Source organism: Dipodomys spectabilis, unplaced genomic scaffold (genome assembly GCF_019054845.1).
Source record: "Dipodomys spectabilis isolate Male_0828 unplaced genomic scaffold, ASM1905484v1 ptg000045l, whole genome shotgun sequence".
NCBI lineage: Eukaryota > Metazoa > Chordata > Mammalia > Rodentia > Heteromyidae > Dipodomys > Dipodomys spectabilis.
Genome location: NW_024870722.1, coordinates 7,748,557 through 7,769,052, shown reverse-complemented (window position 1 = coordinate 7,769,052; position 20,496 = coordinate 7,748,557). Strand labels below are relative to the sequence as shown.

The window sequence follows — 20,496 nt, the reverse complement described above, 5'->3', positions numbered from 1 at the left end:
TTCTTTTGCTCTTCCTGACTAATCTACAATGCCATTGAAGTCATAGGTAAACAAAGAAATGAGAACTATGAGCCATATCTTCAAGAAATTTATTGGGGTGTCCTTGCAAATCTACTTTTACCACATTGGTGAGTGCACTTAGATATCAGGAACAGGAAAATTCATACAGCATACTGGTTACTAGCAGATGGGGGAAGAAGAGAATGGAGACTTACTGTTTGGTGGTTACAATGTTTCAGTTTGCATTAAAAAATGTTTGAGATGATACACATCTTTGAACAGTAGTGTGGCTTCGCTTAGTACTGCACAAAATGTACAGTATTGAAAAGTTCAGATGCTCCTTCCTTCACTTAGAAGAAAAGAGTCCAGTGGGAAGTGAAAATGCCCTAGGTCAACATATCCTAGAAATTAAACCTAATGTATGTCATAGTGTAGCAGGACAGCATCCTGCAGAGGAGAGGTCATGTCTTTTCATGACTGTGGAGGTGACTGGGAGCTGCAGCTGCAGCCCAATGCAACATCACAAGGAATTAGCATACTACACATCAGAATCCCAGGGAAAAAACACAATTCAAAATTTGAGAATCTGACTTAAACCTCAGCATGGAAGAAAAAAAATTTAATCCACTTCCTACTGGATCCATTGTTTTTGCAACATTACAATAAAATTGAAAATTCTTAAATCAGGGATTGTGTATATATGCCTCGCCAAAGTGAAAACAAAAGAACAATGCAAGTAGCAGAAAGAAGTTCCAAGAAATCAGAAGGGACAACTGAATTTACCTGATCTGACTCCCAGTGGCACACAAATACCACTTAACTCCAACTGTAACTCAATACCTAGGCTGAACTGTTAGAGAAAGAGTATATTTATAAAAACAAACAGAACTTTAAATTGCACACTCCTAAAGAACAGTTTTGATCACAAGACCTACCAACATCTATATGGAATAAAACAGGATTGATGTAGATGAGATCTAACCAATGGTAAAAGGTCAGTGATTGGTGGCCTAGATACTTGTCAGGAAACAGTGTCAAATTGTTGAAATTTTTGTCTAGATGCATGAGAAAATTTAATTCTGAAGGCTATAGGCAACTTGATTCTTGTTCTCCCCAGGCAATAAAAATTCCATTCCTGAAAAATATATATTATATCCACATCTTTCACAAATATTGGTGGGGGGGAGGGGAAGCGGGGAGGCAGCACTGTACTTCATGATATAGTCTTTAGAACATTTCCTGCTTTTTCCACTGAGCTAAGGACTAGGCAGGAAAGCTTTCATTCTGGCATTTATACATTTTGATACTTGGGTCAAAATATATCTCGTTACTTGCATGGGCTGTTTGGTCACATCTGCTTAATTAATGCTTCATAACATTAATATAGACATGGAGAATATACAAAAGCTATAAGAGAAGGGCCTTCTCTACATAGATCTGAGAATGGCATCCCAAGGCACAGTAGATATGTCCATTCTCCTTTTAGAGAATTAAAGGGGGGAAGAGTGAAGGGTAAACCCTGTGACTGCAAAAAATACAGCCAGAAAGTTTTTACTAAGACCCATACATGACACCTACCAATAAACAGGTTACCTGTTAACTACACTAAGAACTGTTTAGAGTTAAGCAATCCTAAGGTCAAGATAAGTAAGTCTTAGTAGAAGCTTTTAGTGTAAATTTTCAATTATTTTCATAAAATGGGTTAGCTATGCAAAGAAAAGACATAGTATTCCTTGAAGAAGCCATAGGCCAAAATAAATAAATAGAATGTGTATTGAGCTGACATAGTGGTGTATACTCATAATCCTGGCTACTTAGGAGGTAAAAAACAAAAGGATCATTGTCCACAGTGGCCTGACCAAAGTTAGCTCCAGACCCTACCTAAAAAAAATACACTCAAAGCAAAATGGCTGGGGCATGGTTAAAGTGGAAGAACACATGTTTAGCAAGTATAAGACCCAGAATTTGGCCCAAGTACCACAAAAATGGAAAAAACAAAAAAACACGCCACTGTAAACTGGGCATCAGTAACTCACACCTGTAATCCTAGATACTCAGGAGGCTGAGATATGAGGATCAAGGTCAAAGCCAGCTGGGCAGGAAAGGCCGTGAGACTCATCTCCAATTATCCACCAGAAAGAGGTCAGGTACAGAGCCCAGGCCTAGAGTTCAAGCCCCACCACTAACAAAAGAAGGAAAGGAAAGGAAAGGGAAAGGGAAAGGGAAAAGGAAAGGGAAAAGGAAAAGGAAAAGAAAGGAAGGAAGGAAGGAAGGAAGAAGCCAATGTAGTACATACACATTAAGTGAAGTATATTAACTAAAAAGACTATATTGAACCTTCATCTCTAGGAGAAATGAATCTATATAGAAACATAATTCTGTCATTTACCCTGTTCTTTACTCCATGGAGTGGGAGGTTTGAAGTGACTTTTTTTTCTCTTGCTAAAACATAGAAATAATTAATTTTATAGCTGATATGTTTAAATATGTATTTGCAGTGAGATTTCATGAATTTAAAATTGAATGTCAATTCTTTTATTTCAACTGGGTAAATGCTCAGAAATGATCAGAAGTTTAATTAATGGACAGCATATATAACCAGAAAAGGCAGTAATTATTTATACACCTGAAAAAGAAGTCAGAGTGGAAAGAGAAAGTACAAGGTTGGCTTAGATGCTGGAGGACCATTCCCTTGAACAGCTCTTTTAACCTCTTAATATGGTTCACCTGTGAACTGTCGCCACTCAAGACAAAGGTTTTTCACATAAATCTCAAAGGCTAGACTGTCCTTTCTTCTGATCTGGACTGCTGAGGAAAAAGTTTATATAAACCCTCAAAAAATAAATTACCCAAGGGGAAAAAATGCTGCCGTTTCCTGTCAGTAGGGTTGCCTTGAGTTTCACTTTAGGTATCATGATTTCTTTGAGCCACAAAAATAACAGCCTTTCAGAGACCTAGAAAAGAATGGCCTCCGATATGACTCTTATGTAAATGCTGTGGAATACAATATCAAAGGCCAACATTTAGGCAAAGCATAGGAAATAAGTGAATACAAGGAAACCAGTAATGGGTTACTATCATCACACTTACTGGTTGAATTCTTAAGATCTCATGATGAGTGAAACTCCAAACTGCAAGCTGCAAAGAGTTATGAATATGGCTATAAGAACAATTTTTAAAACTTTAGCCATTTTAACACATTTATCTTCAATTTAAAATCCCACCAAAGAAATAGTGAGAACTGTCTTCAACTTCATGACCTTCATATGTACTCTAAAGAGTCTGTTTCACTTGGTACGGTGCGAGAAGGGAGGCCTGGGACAGGGAGTAACAACTTTGGGTAAATGTCTGCATACTCTAGGATTCAAGATAAGCAAGAGCCAAACCTACCAACAAATCCCACAGACTACGTCCTACAAAGGGTTGTACGTGGCACACTGTGACCTTACGAATTAAAATCTTCAGAGCATGTTCCCAATTTATGTCTATTTATTATAAACATATACAAAGTGGTAAATATTTTTATTCACCCATCCCACTGACAGTTTTATCCAGCTTGGGGACATGCATACCTACTTTGGGGACAGCATAAAAAAAGACACACTGAACTGTTCTAGTATTGCCTGGAGTCCACTCTGATTTGGCAGGGACTGGTGACTGAAAACCTTCTCCACCTCAAGAGAGATGCTTTCAGCCTTAGGTACCTGTGACACGTTTCCCTTAGAAGACATGACAAGAGAAATTAGAGATCAAGCAGCAAGAGCCAGAGTCAAGGTACTAATAAGAAAGTTTTATTAGAAACTAAATTAAGTATCTATATCCATTGTGCCCACGGTGACTTTAACCTAGCCAGGCACTTGTGCTTGCCTTACTTCAGACCATTACTCAGAGCAAGTTGTACCATCAATCACCCTGCAGCATCACCAAGTACAAGACAGACTGGCCCCACCACGCCATCTGTACCCACACCTGCTCCCAGCAGCAGTGGCTGCTAGGGTCTGCTGCCCAGAGATGCCTTGGTCCAGAGGGTACCACTGTGAATTCATATTTCAAGCAGGAACAAGTCCAACGATTTGAGAAGGAAAGCTGGAAAAAGTCAAAGACAAGAACCATGACAACACATGGGCAGCATGAGCTCTGTATAGTACTCTGTGCAGTACTCTGGCAGGAGGGCTATTCAGCATTTTCCAATCACAGTCTGTAAATACTTACAAGACACTGAAGTCTACCATTTCTGGTAACAGCTGCTTTTCTAAAAATCTACTTAAATAGTGTTATTGTATAAAACATGCATTTCATTTTAAAGTATATTCATCATTACTCATAAGCAACAAAAATTAGCACATCATCAGACTCTTCTTGTTTTGCTTTTTCAATAAGGCAATTGCTCAAGCAGACATGGGTAGAAACACAGGAACATACTCCAACGAACTCACATTACATCTGCCAAACCTCTCTCAAGGCTTGAGTGTTAGTTTCATTCTTCATCCATGTCTTTATAAGCATGAAAGCAGTTACAATATCAAAAATTCTTTTCTAAATAATTCTTAGTATACAAGGAGCGCATGTGAATATACCTGAAAAGTATGAAGTCTATGATAAGGACAATATAAATGGAAAATGGAAAATGGAAAATGGCCCAAACAAATATAAGGACAAGTAAGAAATACATAGTAAATCACTGACCTATTATGTTAATCACTATTACACTAGCAATAATAAAACTGGCTATACCTGTCAGTTCCTGGTGGCTCACAGCTGTAATCCAGCTACTCAGGAGGCTGAAATCTGAAGATTGAGGTTCAAAGGATGCCCAAGCAGGAAAGTTTCTGAGAAGCTTATTTGCAATTAACTATCACAAACCTAAAAGTGAGACTATAGTTCAAGTGGTAGAGTGCTAGCCTTGACTAAAAGTTGGCAAATTAATGAACACCAATTCTGTTTAGTGATGAGGGTGAGGGTGAGTGTTAGGGTGTGGCTGAGGATTAGGGTTAGGGTGAGGATTAGGGTTAGGGTTAGGGTTATGGTGACGGTAAGAGTTAGGATGAGGTTTAGGGTGAGGGTGAGGCTTAGGGATAGCGTTATAGTTAGGGTGAGGGTTAGGGTGAGGGTTAGGGTGTGGACTAGGGTGAGATTGAGGGTTATTTAGAGGGTTAGGGATAGGGTGAAGATTAGGGATGCAGTCACCATTTGCTTTGGAAAACACATTCAGAATGTGGTACACAACAGAACTTTTTTTCTTTTTTTCTTTTTGTTTTTTTAGGGAAGAGTAAAAATTGATATCAGATGTAAGAGATGTTGGCGACCCAATGAAAGAGACATTACATTCCACAGTGACTACAAAATATAAACATTCATTTTAGACAAAAGTCCAAATCTATTATATTAAAGTTAATAACTGAAATCTGTCTCTTATTAGTTTTAAAATAAAAAGGTGAGCTAACAGGTCTATGTTACATGAATAGTTAAGGTAAGTCTAAAATAGTTGAATCTTAATTGGCAAATTAGTTATGCCTTTAAACAGCAACAAGTAGAATCCAGAAACTTTAAAAAACATCACCAGGGCAAAATTCTGTGTCTTTGAAAGATTTTGACAAAGGGTAAGTGTGATCATGATCACCAGTAAGTGAGAGAGAAGATTCACTGAAGTGTAGTGACAGGCTGCACCTCAATCTGCTTCTCATCTGTGACACAGACGCCACGATCAGCTGCTATACAAAGTATGAGCATATGCAAAAAGGAGAACACCTCAAATTGTGCAGGTGAGGTCTGCCATAGTTCTTTTTACTACAAACAGTGATAACAGTATGAGCCTATTCTTGCAGACAGTGTTTTCCATATTTGTAGGAGAGTTCCTAACACAGAGGGTGTTAAATCAAAAAGCATGCGCAGTTTAAATTTATATGCCACTTTCAAAAAAAATTGTTTCTCCAGAAGAGTATAATTCCGCTCCCCACCCCGTGATATATCACAGCAAACATTTCCCCACTCTCAAGAGCACTGAGCCTGTTTTCTTAATCTAGTGTATAAAAAGCAGCATCTCGCCAGGCACCGGTAGCTCACGTTTATGATCCTAGCAACTCAGAAGACTGAGACCTGAGGATCAAAGTTTGAAGCCAGCCCAGGCAGGAAAGTCCATGAGACTATTATCTCCAATAAAGTACCAAAAAAGCTGAAAGTGGAGCTGTATTTCAAACCTTACAGAAATTTTAATCATTAGGTAGTTTGATACAGAATTCTTGTGGTATGCAAGGCCATCACAACCCTTCTGACTCCACACCTGAAAGACCCTGCTAGGATTATAGTCCTATAGATTACAGTGCTATTACAATCCTACAGCAGTCCTATACAATCAGGAGAAGGCAAAGCCTGCCAGTGTTGCAGGTTACCACTGAAGCCTGCTTAGTTTCTTATCCAAGAAATCTGTCAAATGAAATCCAACTCTGACTGTGTGAGTAACTCCCTTCAAGGCTAAGTCTAGGGGTTTTTATACCCTGGGCAGTGTTCAGGTTACTTGCCGTATTATAATTAGGTGTTTTGGAAGGCTAGTGTTTTGTTGGTGGGGTCTTATACCACTATGATTGGTTGTTAATTCCTAATTAAGTCCCTCCTACAAATCTTTCCACTAGAGTCATGGGAAGGTTATCTACACTAGAAAGGGACAGGGAGGGACAAAGATGTTTTGAAACAATCCTTCTTTTGCATCTGGTTTTGGTTTGCTAGGCCAAAATGTTGTCCACAGGCCTGGGGGGGGGGGGGGGGGGGTCTTAATTTTACTTATGCATAAACATTTCCCTGAAATGCATACTACATTATCATTTTGCTTCTTTCATTGTATTAATGACATTTAGAGCTTTGTGATAGTCAATTCGAATCATGTATGTAAGTAAATCATAACATTCATAAAGGCACATTGCAAAACACGCTACTACCATAGTTTACAGGAAAGACAACACACCCCTTTCCCCATTTAAGATACTGGACTCCCCTTCTCCACCACCACTAGTACCACAGACAAGACCCTGACCCTAGCTATACCTGGCACTTTCTGTGTAAGACACAGCATCTCAGTTTCATCTGTGTTCTCTAACATATAGAACTCTAAGCTTCTAATAAGTGCAAAATCATGTAGGCAATGGGACAATGAAGGGATTAGAAACATACTGAGAAAACACCCATGATCATCCTGAGTTCTAATACTCCTAATTGAATCTGTAGGTATGGCTCAAGCAGCAGAGGGCCTGCCTGGCAAGTGCGACGCCCTGAGTTTAAACCTCAGTATCTCCAAGAAAAAGAAAAAAGACCTACTTATAGTATATAACACTCACACTCACTAATTAACCAGTTAGTACATTTCAAATTTTTCTGTGTGCAACTTTCTAAAATGTTGACAAGAAAAGGCTTACATCCTACAAAGAAAAGAAAAATTCTAAAGTCTAAGATTTTGCTTAATGTACTACACACAAGTTCTACTCTTAAGATTTTTTTAAATCACTGGTTTTAAATTTACTTGATCAATGATTTCAAATCCTTTGTTATTTACTGAAATGGTAAAAACATCAAAACAGGGAATTACTTCATGTTTTCACTATAGACAATCAAAATATAAAAAAATATGTTGACAATCCATTTTCTCAAGTTAAAGCAAAACATGTATTTTCCTTCAGAACCATCATAAAATATTGACAGTCACTGAAGGAAAGCACCAAATTAAACTTTTTAGTTTTGCTATAAACTTGCTTATCTGATCTCTCTTGTAATAGGAAAGAAATTTATGAGCTTAAAAGCACATCATTGGTTGGCACACAAAATAAGCTGTTGACTTCTAAAACATATTGTTAAAGAGATCTTTGACATCCACTTTAATTTGTATTTTCCCCAAAACACTGTCTACCATGTGATTCTATCAGTTTCTTTCTTAATTCATCTACACTGAAAAGAGAAGGCATAAACACACACAAACACTCAACCTAAGAAGTAAAACACCAATAAAACATAGTTATTCCCAGTAGTTCATGACAATGATTCAATAATGCATCTCTATAGGAACACAAAGGTCAGAATGTGTAGGCTGCTGTCCAGACTAAGTTTGATTCTATTTCTATACTAACAAAAAGAAGCATTGTTTTCAGCTTAAACCTTTTAGAACTGTACAAAATACTATTTACTAACATTATAAAATGAATTTAACTCTCAACCTGTTTTCTAAGTTACTGAGACCCTCTGTGATAATCATAGTAAATTCTTGTACCTTAATTCTCTTAAAATTATTGTATTATAGAGATAAACTTCAGAAACCATGAAATACATACATTTCTTACCGGTTCCATGTCAAATATGCTCACTATGTTTGTCTCATTTTTGTTTTTAGCTTTGTGTATGCAACATCTGAGCCAGGAACTTCTCTTATACATTTTATTATTTCATCAGAGACTACTCTGGATAAACAAAAAGAGGAAAAGCTCTCAAATGTCAACGGTGTCATTCCTTCAATGTTCTGAATAAATGTAACAGGAGAGGAAGAGTCAGTTGTCCACAAATGTGACAAGGACCCCCTCCAATCCACCAATCCTGGTAAACGACAGAACACGTCTTGCCACAAAGTTTACACCTTGTAGCAGAAACATTACGTTAGTCTCCATAAACATTCTCAATTTCTTCTTTCTTACAGGACCCCAATCCTGCTCCCACTCTTCTACAAATTGAAGTTTGCACTCTGATAGGGTTTCAGATAATAAGGTGTAAGCACAGAGTTTGAATTGGACTTCCTAGAAAGCTCCTTTTAAAAGAAGGATGGCCTCAGCTGGCATATCTTTTGTCACTTCCTGCTTTGGGGAAAGTACATGTGATGGCTGGGGAGTAGCAACCATTTGACATGGTAAGGGAAAGAACCATTTGACATGATAAGGGAAAGGCCACTAAACATAAGAGGACTTCAGCCCTCATATCCCCAGTTGGTAAACAAAGCCAACAACTTCCTATCTGTGGACCATGCATTATATCTGAAAAAATAAAACTCCAATCTTATTTAAGACTCTACTTATTAGGTTTTCTGTGACATTTCCTGGACTAAAGTTCAAAGTAATGCAATCTAATAAGAAAGAGATACAGAAGAGGTTCTATGAAAATCCAGAGGAAGACATTAGCTCTGACAGAGGAAGGTAGTGGAGGAGATCAAGAGGATGAAGAGGGAGAGAAAGCAAACAGAGTTGACTTATTCTCTTGTCCAACTATCATTGCCATCAACTAGGTTAGGTACTCAGAGATAACAGACAGATCCTCTAAGGAACTGTGAAAAGAGATACACAGAAATTACTAAAATAGTTAATAATATTGGGAGGCTACCTGGACTGGTTACACATTCTTCCTAACATTAAGGAAGAGAAGCGGCCATTTAGTCTTAAAGGTGTGGTAGGGACAGGCCTCAGCTCAGTATGTTAAAAAGCAACTGAAGGGATAAGTAAACTTTGATAATTGTGTCCACAGCTCATAGCAAAAAGTACTAAGTAGCCATTAGTTAAAAGCACAGCAACACAGTACCTCTTTTTAATTCTTTAACTGCCACCCTTATCCAATTTTCAAGGATCATGCTAAAATGGCCTCTGAAATCAAAACAATCTCATTAACATGGCCAACCATAAGTAGGTAAGGAACAATGATTAGTATTTAATATTACTGTAATATGTATGTTTGAAGGAAACGTGGGATTTTATTTCATTTGTTTTCAGTTATTAACACTATGAAGTGACTAAAAACATTTTTTTAATTATGCTTGTCACACTTAAGAGCATACAATAAAGGGAAGAAAAGGAAGAAAATTAGTCTCTTTTTTTCCCCTCTACTGTTATATAAACACACACACCAAGAATAAGTAGAATATCTTTCAAACCAAAACAATAGGAAATCACTCTCAGCTGAAAGGAGCTTAGACCATGTTGATTTCTTTTTTAATCCTGCTCAGGCAAGTTTCTGCATGCTTTCGGGACTCTCCACCTACAGAGTTGTTAGGAGGACAGCCAACACATATATTTAATTACGTAAGTATTAGTGCTATCGGCCAGCTGCTGCTGGTACATAATACACTGACCTCTTTCACTCACTCTCTTGCATAAAATAGCAAAAACAAAGCAACTGTTGATGTACCAGTAATCATGAAATTATGCAAAATTCTGTTCTCCAAAAAGATCTAAGATAACTACCAAACTCAGTTTTGCATTTTAAAATGATTTACTACCTTTGAAGTGCTTTTCTGTTCCTGAGTTATTAATCATATAACTGCAAGTATATTCCTTACCCTTAAAAAGCTAACCATGAATTCAATTTGCAAGTATACTTTTTAATTTATTTCCAATGGAATGTCTCACTGAAGTAGTAGGTCACATGATTATTTTCTGCCTGCTTTCCCAGGCAACTCCATGCTTTTCCATGGTTAGGAGATGAGCCCATGAAAACAAAATTAATATCTTCTCTGCACCTCCATAACTCTCACAATGAACAAAAACATTTTCATGTTTCCAGAAAGCTTGTTCATAGTGCCACCATGAACTCCAAAGTACCACATGGGGGAAATCCAAAGTCCAGGAAAAACAGACTAAACAGAGCACTGGTATACATAAATAAATGTGACTAAAACATATGATTGATGATAACAAGAACTGACCCATAAACAACTTATGGAAAGAAAGTTGGCCTTGATCAGACTGGCTTTTGTTTCAATTCTGTGAGTCAATGCTAATTATTTACTGGGCACTCTGTAGAGGTCAGTGATATCTCAGTAAAGAAAAGTATCAATCTGTTGTCTTTAAGATCTGTGTCATTCCCCCTCACAAGAGCCTTCCCAACACTTCTATTTCTCTCCCCACAATAGCTAGCTAATTTGTTTTTCTAATCCTGTGGTATATGTGGAGGTTTTTTGCTCATTCATCAAAACTAGAAATTTTGATACATGCAAGTTAGTGTAATATTATTGATATAGCTGCATGACTCATATGAGTTATAGTTGAACATAAAATAATAAATTTAATAATCATTTGCTGATATGACAGAATGATGAATGTTAAACTCTTTCCCCCCCCCCCAAAAAAGAATCATAACTCCTTACACAAATAAGTTCTAAGTAATGGCAATTGTATCCCAGAGTCAAGACCAAATACTATCAAGTTTTTAATACCTTTTGCACATTCTGACTCAAGATAAGATGCTCCAATAAATCCAGTAGGTCACAATCCTACAGCTGCCTTTTTTGGCTTAGAGGGGAGAGGAAGTTCCTGGTAGTATAACCAAGTGACTACCCCAAGAGGGCACAATTATCTCAGTCCTTTCACAACTTTCCTGAAGAGGCCTTCTTCCTAGTCTATAAACAAAAGGTAAAAAGCAAGGCGTCACAAATGTCTGAAAATATTTAAAAATTGGAATGTACTTTCCTATTTTGCAATTAGACAACCTGTCTCTGACAAGGTACTCAGAAGCAACTTTGAGGATGTTTCTTAAAGTAGTCAATAAGCAACCTCAGACTGTTGATGGTACCTGCTTCTCATGAAAAGGAAAATCACCATAGCATAGATCCTCCATACAAAAGGATTTTCCTGAGGTCCCACTCCCTGACCTCACACCTACAATCTAGCAAGTAGATAAATATGTATTAGATCCTCCATACAAAAGGATTCTCCTGAGGTCCCAGGAGGTAAAAGAATAAAATGTGATATATGATAATAAATGTTTGTATGAGATCAAGGAGGAGCTCAGAACAGAGAGTGAGTACCTCCATGGGCTTCGGAAGCAAGGGTAAGGGTTAAAAAGGAAATAACCTCATAGGTGATATTACCTCTAACAAGAACTAGTTGGCCAGGCAGGATTAATATGGGGTAAAAGGAGGGTGGGCACAAGTACAGAAGCAGGACATACGTCTGGGGAAAGGAGAGAGGACACAGGGCAGTGAGATCGTATGCAAACACATATGCTTCAAAATTTTTATAGTTGGGAGAAGGGAATACAACATTGGGGAAGAGTACAAAAAAATAGAGGTACAAGAAACAAATATAAAAAATTCAAACTTTGCTATAATAAGGAACAATAAGTTTATCTTGTATCTGAGAACAAAAAAAAGAGGGGGTGGGGTAAGAGTGGAAAACGTGAAGTATGGTAAGAAAACGAAGATTTTTACAAGCTAAAAATGCACTTTAATATTAAGAGTACATCATAACAAGGATGAAAGCTAAACAGTACCACAGGGATGGAGAGAACAGGTTAAGTTCAAAAGGCATGCTGAGTTAATTACTGTTAGGTAAAACATGGGAATATAGTTGCTGAAGGTTCCAAGAACATTTATCACCACATAAGCAGAAAACACAAATAACCCTGGGCATGAGAAAGAGGGGAGGAGGGCCACCACTGATGGGTTGAAGGGAAACAAGCAACCAAAGAATATAGGCAGTTCTAATAAAAACATTCAGTGGGGCCAAGTGCTGGTGGCTCATACCTGTAATCTTACTCAGGATGCTAAGATAGAGGATCACAGTTCAAAGCCAGCCTGGAAATGAAAGTCCATGAGACTCATTTCCAATTAACCACCAGAAAACCAGAAGTGGAGCTGTGGCTCAAAATGGTAGAGCACTAGCCTTGAGCAAAAGAGCTCAGGAACAGTATCCAGGCACTGAGTTCAAGCACCATGACCAAAAAAAAAAAAAGACAACAGATGTGGAGAAAACTGTCAGCTAAGTACTTGGGAAGGACAGGAAGGAGGATCGGGAGTTTGAGGCCAACTTGTACCACATAACAAGACCCTATTTCAACCCTTATCCCCCCTCCTCAAAAAATGAAGTAGATAGGAAAAGGCTCGGACACGATTGCTTCAGATATTGTGCCCATGGTCATACACACCAGAGAATCTCAGAAGGCACTGAAGGGTCAAAATAGAGATTTCAGCCTATGGGTGGTATCTAAACACAGGTAAGTGATGGCTGTCATTGTAAAGAGAGCACAATTTTAGAGAAAAGAAAATCCTGTTAATCAACAGCTGATAACTAAGACATAGAAGTCAAATGGTCCAGTGTTTTGCAGGGACAGACGGCCACTGGAGAGCAGTGGTGACTGGAGTAACCCCATGTGCCTAGTAGCGCACTGTGATTTGCTGGCCCTGCTTCTGATGCTCCCCAAAGTAACATGAAGCTGGTTCTGAGTTCAAGTCATTTTACATAGGTAGAAAAGGTAAAATATCAATGTTTAACCAAAACTTCAACCAAGTGTTAAAAAGTATCAGTCAATTCACTGCTTTTTTAAAAAAATTAAAAAATTAAAATCCACTATGTTTCTAATCTAATACAAAAATTACTTTTAAATTTTAACATTAAATGATAATAAAAAATTAAATGAAAATATTTAGTTTAAAATATAATAACCCAATTATTAGTAAATCTAATTTACAACAGAATCAGGGGATTTTTTTATTTTATTTTAAGCTGGTTAATTAATTACTAATTGAAAGGACAAGTACTTCTCTGTTAATAATTCAGATTTTAAGGTAATTTATTTTAAACATTCTGATTGAAATAACTTTTGTATCTCTCCCCAACCTCAATTTATAAAGAAGCATTAAAAGACAGATCCATATACAACAGAGAATATTTACACAACAGGAATGAGAATCCAACAATTCATTTTTGCTCAAGAGAATAGCTCATAAGGAGCTTTATTTTATATAGCAGGTAGCCTCTGTTCCAAACATATTCTTCTGTACCCACTTCTCCATCTATTTTCAGTTTGCTTACAAGTAATTTTCCTTAGGTATCTAAGCTATTCTTCAGCATTACTTTATTTCTGCAGACCTAAGCAGCTCAAAAGACAGAATGACTCTTGGCTACCCACTATGAGGATGGTTAAACTACAGTGCCCCATTTGGGTTAATAACGTACAAGGTCACACAGAGGTTGTCAGTCCATGATCAAAGCGAGCTGGCTATTCTTCCCGTCATTTATATAGAACACACAAGATGTGTTTATTTTTACCAGCCTCTGACTGACCTCCTTTAGGTGGCATGGAAAAGATCCCACATTTCTATAAAGCACTAGTCAAAGGAATTTTTTTTATTTGATACTCTCATTAGGAGTAAATTTTTATTTTTTTATGCTTTTGATCTTTTTCATTTACTTAAAAACCCTGCAAGTTAAAGGCCATATTGTCTAACTCAAATTGGTATAATGGATAAAATAAGGTCAGGGCCACTGACAGATGCCTAAGAGGAAATAGTGTGCATACAATAGCTGCCATCAGAACACATGGGCTCCTTCGTGCGCTTTCCTAAATTAGTACAGGCAATAACATTTAAGATATCAAAGTTCAACAGTCAGTCCAACATCCTTGGTACTTCTATTTTTGCAACCTAAAAGTTTTACTCTTTTATCAATCTAAAGCACATACTGACAAAAATCTTAGGACAAAAAATTTTAATAACAAAAAAAATTCAACCCATGGCTGCCTTGTCACAGATATATAGGAATTATTTCCCTATCCTAGTTAATGGGAGTCTAATAATCATGGGAAGACAGAAATCCCTCCAAATTCTTCTTTGGTGGCTTGAGAGACCAAATGAAGTGACACCCAACTATTCAATACTAAGAATATACTGGAAAGGGGAGCAGCAGATGATCAGAAATGCTAAAAATTGAGACTGAGGACAGGACTGGGGTTCAGTGGTACAGCACCTGACCTGCAAGCTCAAGGGCCCGGTTTCAATCTTCAGCACCAGAAGAAAAAAAAAGTGGCAAAGTGAAGGCATTATCATGGATCGGATCTCCACCTTAGAAAAAGGCACATCCCACCTTGCTATTTCTCATCTTTGATTTGGGGCAAGAAGCAGCAGCACACCATTGTGCTCTCCTTGAATTTAAAGTTTACTTCATTCTCATGAAAAAACTAAATTAATAAAAAAAAAATACACATTGCATAAAAGAAGAGACTGAAGGGAAAGCTGGAGCAAGTAGATATGTAGAAGGATTTAATGTATACTAATGTTCAGGAACTAATCCTCTTGGTTTTCCTTTGTCAGAAAATGGCAACAAGCGGGAAGACACCTAAATAAACAAGACAATAGCCTAGCAGTATACTCAGCAGCAGTGCCCAAAAACTGATGAATAAAGAAGATATGACACATATAGGCCATAGAACATTACACAGCTATAAGGAAAAATGAAATCATGTTATTTTCAGGAAAATCAGTGGAACTGGAGAAAGTTATGTTAAATAAGATAAGCCAAAATCAAAACTCAAATATCATCTTTGTGCACATATGTGGAAAGTAGACTTAAAGACATCTACCTATAGATATATAGGTATCTACCTATAGATACCTATACATAAATTTGTTTTTATACACGTAGGGCAGGAATCTAACTATAGGACTATATAGAAAGATAAGGGGAAGAAGAGAGAAAAAAAGATAATAGATAATAATTTTGAACATATTTCAACTAAAAATGAAGACAGCAGAAGAAATCTCAAGAAAAGCTGTTGATCAATAAAGCATCTGCAGTGGGGGAGGAAAAAGAAATGCAAAGGGTTATTTTGAGCAGAATACAATGCATACATATTTAAAGTATTTCTTTTTTTTTCTTTTGTTATTCGTCGTGAGGCCTGAACTCTGGGACTGGGCGCTGTCCCTCAGCTCTTCAGCTCAAAGCTAGCGCTCTACCACTTGAGCCACAGCACCAATTCTGGCTTTTTCTACTTATGTGGTGCTGAGGAATCGAACCCAGGGCCTCATGCATGCAAGGCAAGCACTCTACCACTGAGCCACCTTCCCAGCCCCACATCTGAAGTATTTCAAATATGGATATTGTATGTGTTTATATTACATACAAACCTGAAATACACATAGCAAACTCTTTTGGTGTAATCAATACATACTAACAAAAAAGACAAATGAATGACAGGAAAGTAAAACAGTATTGAACAGAGGAAAGATACCAGAGGGAAGTAGAGAGGACTAACAAAAAAGGTGAACAAGTAAGTAGTTGAACAAAGTATTTTATATCCATGTATAAAAACAGAATAATGAAAACTACTGAAATAGTTATAAGAAGTAGTAAAATGGAGTGTTAGAAGAGGTAAAGTTATGACACTCCAGAAATTGGCTATCTAAACAGAATATACAAAACTGGACCACTACCTAGCTATACCTTCCCCTCCTCAAAGTAATCAATTTCATATGGATTAGAGACCTAAACATGAGGGAGGGGAAGCTTTTTACACATACACAGGAAAAAAAAAAAAAGATTTGCTAAATTTCACATCAGAATTTCCTTTCATCAAAAGATGTCATTATAATTAATGTATGCTAATGGAAAAGACTAAAAAAAAAACTTTAAAACAGGAGATAAAAGATTCCATAAAAGAAAGTAAAATGATAAGCCATAATTGGGAGAAGGTACTCACAACATGTATAACAGCTAAGGTACTGTATAGAAAATTCGCATAGTGTATTAACATAATAAATATTTTTAAGTCAACAGTAAAATGGACAAAAGACTTGGAGAGCCATTTAACACACACACACACACACACACACACACACACACAAATATTAAATCCAAATGGCCAATGCTGTTCAACCTCATTATTGATCAGGAAAACATAAAACTACAGACCAAACAGACCTTCAAAACCTTAGAATCCTGACTGTATCTCACATAGAAAGAACAGAGCACAACAAACCACACACTCACTGCAGCTGAAAATGAACAAAAGCACAGCCATCTGACACTTGACTGCACATAATCATAACCAGTACATATCCACAAATAATGCTTAAAATATTCATAGTAACAGTGTTCATGACACAGCATACATAGAAGTATCTGGGAAAAACTAAAACTCTACCAATAAAAAATAAATAAATAAACTGCAGCAAATTCACTCCTTGAAGTACTATAAACATCCAGTTGTTTTATAGTCAACAAAATGGACAAATCTAAAAATATGATGCTGAAGAAAAGAAAAAATACACCAGTCCAAGTCTAATAAAGGAAGTCCAAGATAGGGCTAAACAACATATGGGTTGAAAAATACTTACTGGAGGGTGAATTTATTAATAAAGGGAAGAAAGATTCACAAAATCAGAATAAAGATTTGTTCTTATTTATATTATATTGTATATGATACTATATTTCTAATGCTGGGTAGTGTGTATACGGGTAGTGTGTATACAAGTATTAAACATGTTATTATTATTTAAACCACTCATATTAACATACATTTCACAATAAATCTAAGAAGGGAAAGAAAGAAGTTAAGACCAGAATAAGAGAATCTTAAGAGGTCTGACTGGGAAGAGAAGAGAAAAAACAAACGTATGTGGAACAGATGGGATCTGGGTCTAAGTACCAATGAAAAGGTACCAATGAGTTATAAAGGGTGGCATACAGAATGAGGAAATACTTTACAGACAGCCATCTAACAGAGTAGATGGGAAGAGAGGATAACCTAATACCATTTCCCTCTGAGAGGACAAAGCAAGAGACAATGACATAAATGCCAATTATCTACTGTAACTACCTTCTAAGCCAGACATCCCAGACCAAGACGGAGTAGATGAAATGGCTAGAGGGAGAAAAGAGGAGAAAGTTGAGCCAGGTAACCTCATACTATGGCCTGGAACCGCTTAGATCAACACAGAGTTAATACCTGACAATTCAAATCAGCTACTGGCTAACTTCACAAACCCTCAAATCACAGTACAAAAGTCCTCATTAAAGCCTCATTTTACAACAGAGAAAAATCAAAACAGCATCTCAGAAATCAAAGTTACACTTTTTAATATCAACTATTTATATTGATATTATGAATCTTTAAAGGCTAATCTATTGATATGAATTCATACCTTGATTAATGTAAAATGAAAGAATAAAAACCTTTCACTTACTTGATTGAGTTTCTAAAGTGGTCTTCAGCTGGGTTTTTCACAGTGCAACTATTCAGGAGCCATAAATCTGCATCTGATGCATTTTCTAATACAAAAAAATAGATGCAAAAAAGAAAAGTTAAAACACCACATTTATTTAAAGCAAAACTACCCAAATGCTTATCCAGATGCATGGGTTACAGATTGTGGGGAAAAAAATCCTGTCAGAGGACAAGTATATATCAATTCTATTATAGTAGGCAATTGTAATACCATGGAAATCTTCATGAAGAATAAATATAATAATGTGTGTTTGGTGGTATATTTTTACTTAAAGTGTGTAAGTGCTATCTAATAATGTCTCAAAACCAAGTTAATATTCACCCAAACTTACCTTTGAATATAAAATTCATTACCCTTCTTTGGACTGTTTCAATATTTTCAAACATTAGTATCAGGAAATGCTGAATAGTCTTCTAAATATGCTGAATATTATTCTTACTAAAAATGCAGCCTGTCTGCCTTGATGTAAAGTGACCCTCTTACTCTAATCATCAATTTGGTTAAATATTGCTATATAGTAAAACTCACTGCCAATGCAAGAAATAATGTTATTATTTTAATGTTAGAAAAATGAATTTACAAATACATAAAGTGTGAAGGCTATTCTGCTTTCCTTAATAAGGAGGTAACACTGATTCTATATGGATCAGATTTCACCAGCACAATTAGGAGTCTAAAATGATATTAACACTGACAATCTACATCTGTGTTTGGGGGGGAGAAAGGGACATTACACTCATGTTAATAACAATCCCAGAACACTAACATAGAGGAGTGGTAAGAGGATGTCTAGAAAAGCATATCCAAGTCAGTTTGATTTATACACCTACATTGGAGATCTGCCTTCCAAGTCCTCATACCTCAAATAAAATAAGCATGCAGCTCACTACCACTACTAGATGACTTAGCCACTGGATTGTACATCTAAGCAAAGAGACATCCAGATCTACGTAAAGACATCATCTAGAGGCATCCATGAGACTGAGGTGCCTGCACCCCTGGAAGTGAGGTGAAGATTCAGTTGTCTTCCAATATAGTACTCATAGAGGACTTTTATTTTCCTTCTCCTTCTTTTAACCCTGAAAAGAAACCCCAAAATACTTCTTTACATCTACCTCTGCTATTTGCATTTTAAAAGTATGTATTACTTTTTTTCTTTAAGTTCATAAACTTCTTTAAGTTTTTCATTTCCTTTTCCATAGTGCTTAGAGTCACAGGCTTCCTTTATTGTAAGGTGAGAATGTAATCTGCATCCTGGTAAAAATCCATCATGAACCATAACCGTGCACCTTCTATAGACTTCTCTCCCAGAACCATGACCTTGCACCTTCTCTCCCAGGAAAGCTGTGTTCACTGAACCAAGCAAATGATGGTCATCAACAAGCCACCCACTTTGAGTGTAAGGAGAGAGACACAAAAGGATTTGTTTGCCTCAAAAGTTGGTTACTTTCTAAATTACTTCCTTACATACACCAGAAATTAACAGTCAGGCTCAGGTAATAAAAATCTGATTAGTACTCATGATAATCACTAACATCACTGACTACAGAGTCTGTATCCAGCAGTCAGCCAAGCATGTCCTATTCACTTCTCATGTAATCCTCCCAATTTGAGGTGGGCTCATTCTGATTCCAATTTTACAGAGTAGAAATCTAAAGCTTAGCAAGGAAAACTAACTTGACTAAAATTACCCAGTTAAAGGGTGAGTGAGGATTAGACATCCAGACAAACTGACTCCACAGACTGAACTTAAGGAAATTAGCATGCCTCATTAGTGGCTCCTTGCCTCTTGATCAAGAATAATGCAGATAATAACTACAGACAAAACCAAGAAGTAGTACATGGCCTTGAGGGTGTCTCATGATATTTCTAAAAACACTAATAATCAGGCTTCAAAAAGTAACTGTTTTGCTATTATGTAAAATTCCCAAGATTATGAACATATCAGCTTTTGGTCTTCTGTAATCAGTGAAGACATGCAAGAAAAGGAAGAATTAATAATGAATGTGGCACTAGTACCCCAAAGCACAGACAGACCCCCCCAATCTTCCCACTCCCTGCAGGATTCTGCATGGTTCACTTCAACACTTGCTGGCTGAACAAGACACTGATCTTACACAACTGTTCCATTAGAAAATCAACCGGAGGAGCAGCACACAACAATAAAAGGGTCTATTCATAGATTTCAAATAGGAAGGTAGGCAGGCTGACACAAATAAAAGCTCACAAAGAACAAAACAAAAAGGGGAAAGAGTTTGATTGCTTTGGACCCAAACGCATTTTTTGAGAGTTTCTTTACCACAGAACCCTGGAAGGCAAGTCCAAACAGTTAAAATGTCCATTACACTTAATCATACCCAAGGAGTTTATTTACCCAATACAAATCACTGAGAGCCCCTTAAAAACTTGGGAGAACGGAGCATACTTAAATAAGAGAACTTAAAAGTAACTTTAAGATGCATGATGAAAAGTAACTTTTTGAAACAAAAGAAAAAAAACAAAAAGTTTTAATCAATGAATTAATATTTTCCTTGAGATTG

At 36.8% G+C, this 20,496-nt stretch overlaps 1 protein-coding gene across 3 annotated transcripts in view; it reads right to left on the bottom strand.

The window, feature by feature from the left end:
* Cdkal1 (CDK5 regulatory subunit associated protein 1 like 1) overlaps positions 1-20,496 on the bottom strand; it is a 525,097-nt gene that overhangs the window by 429,404 nt on the left and 75,197 nt on the right. For all 3 annotated transcript variants that reach the window (XM_042678555.1, XM_042678556.1, XM_042678557.1), the window contains one exon: positions 17,915-17,999. In XM_042678555.1, coding sequence (XP_042534489.1) covers positions 17,915-17,999 — 85 coding nt within the window. The remainder of the gene's footprint in view (positions 1-17,914; positions 18,000-20,496) is intronic.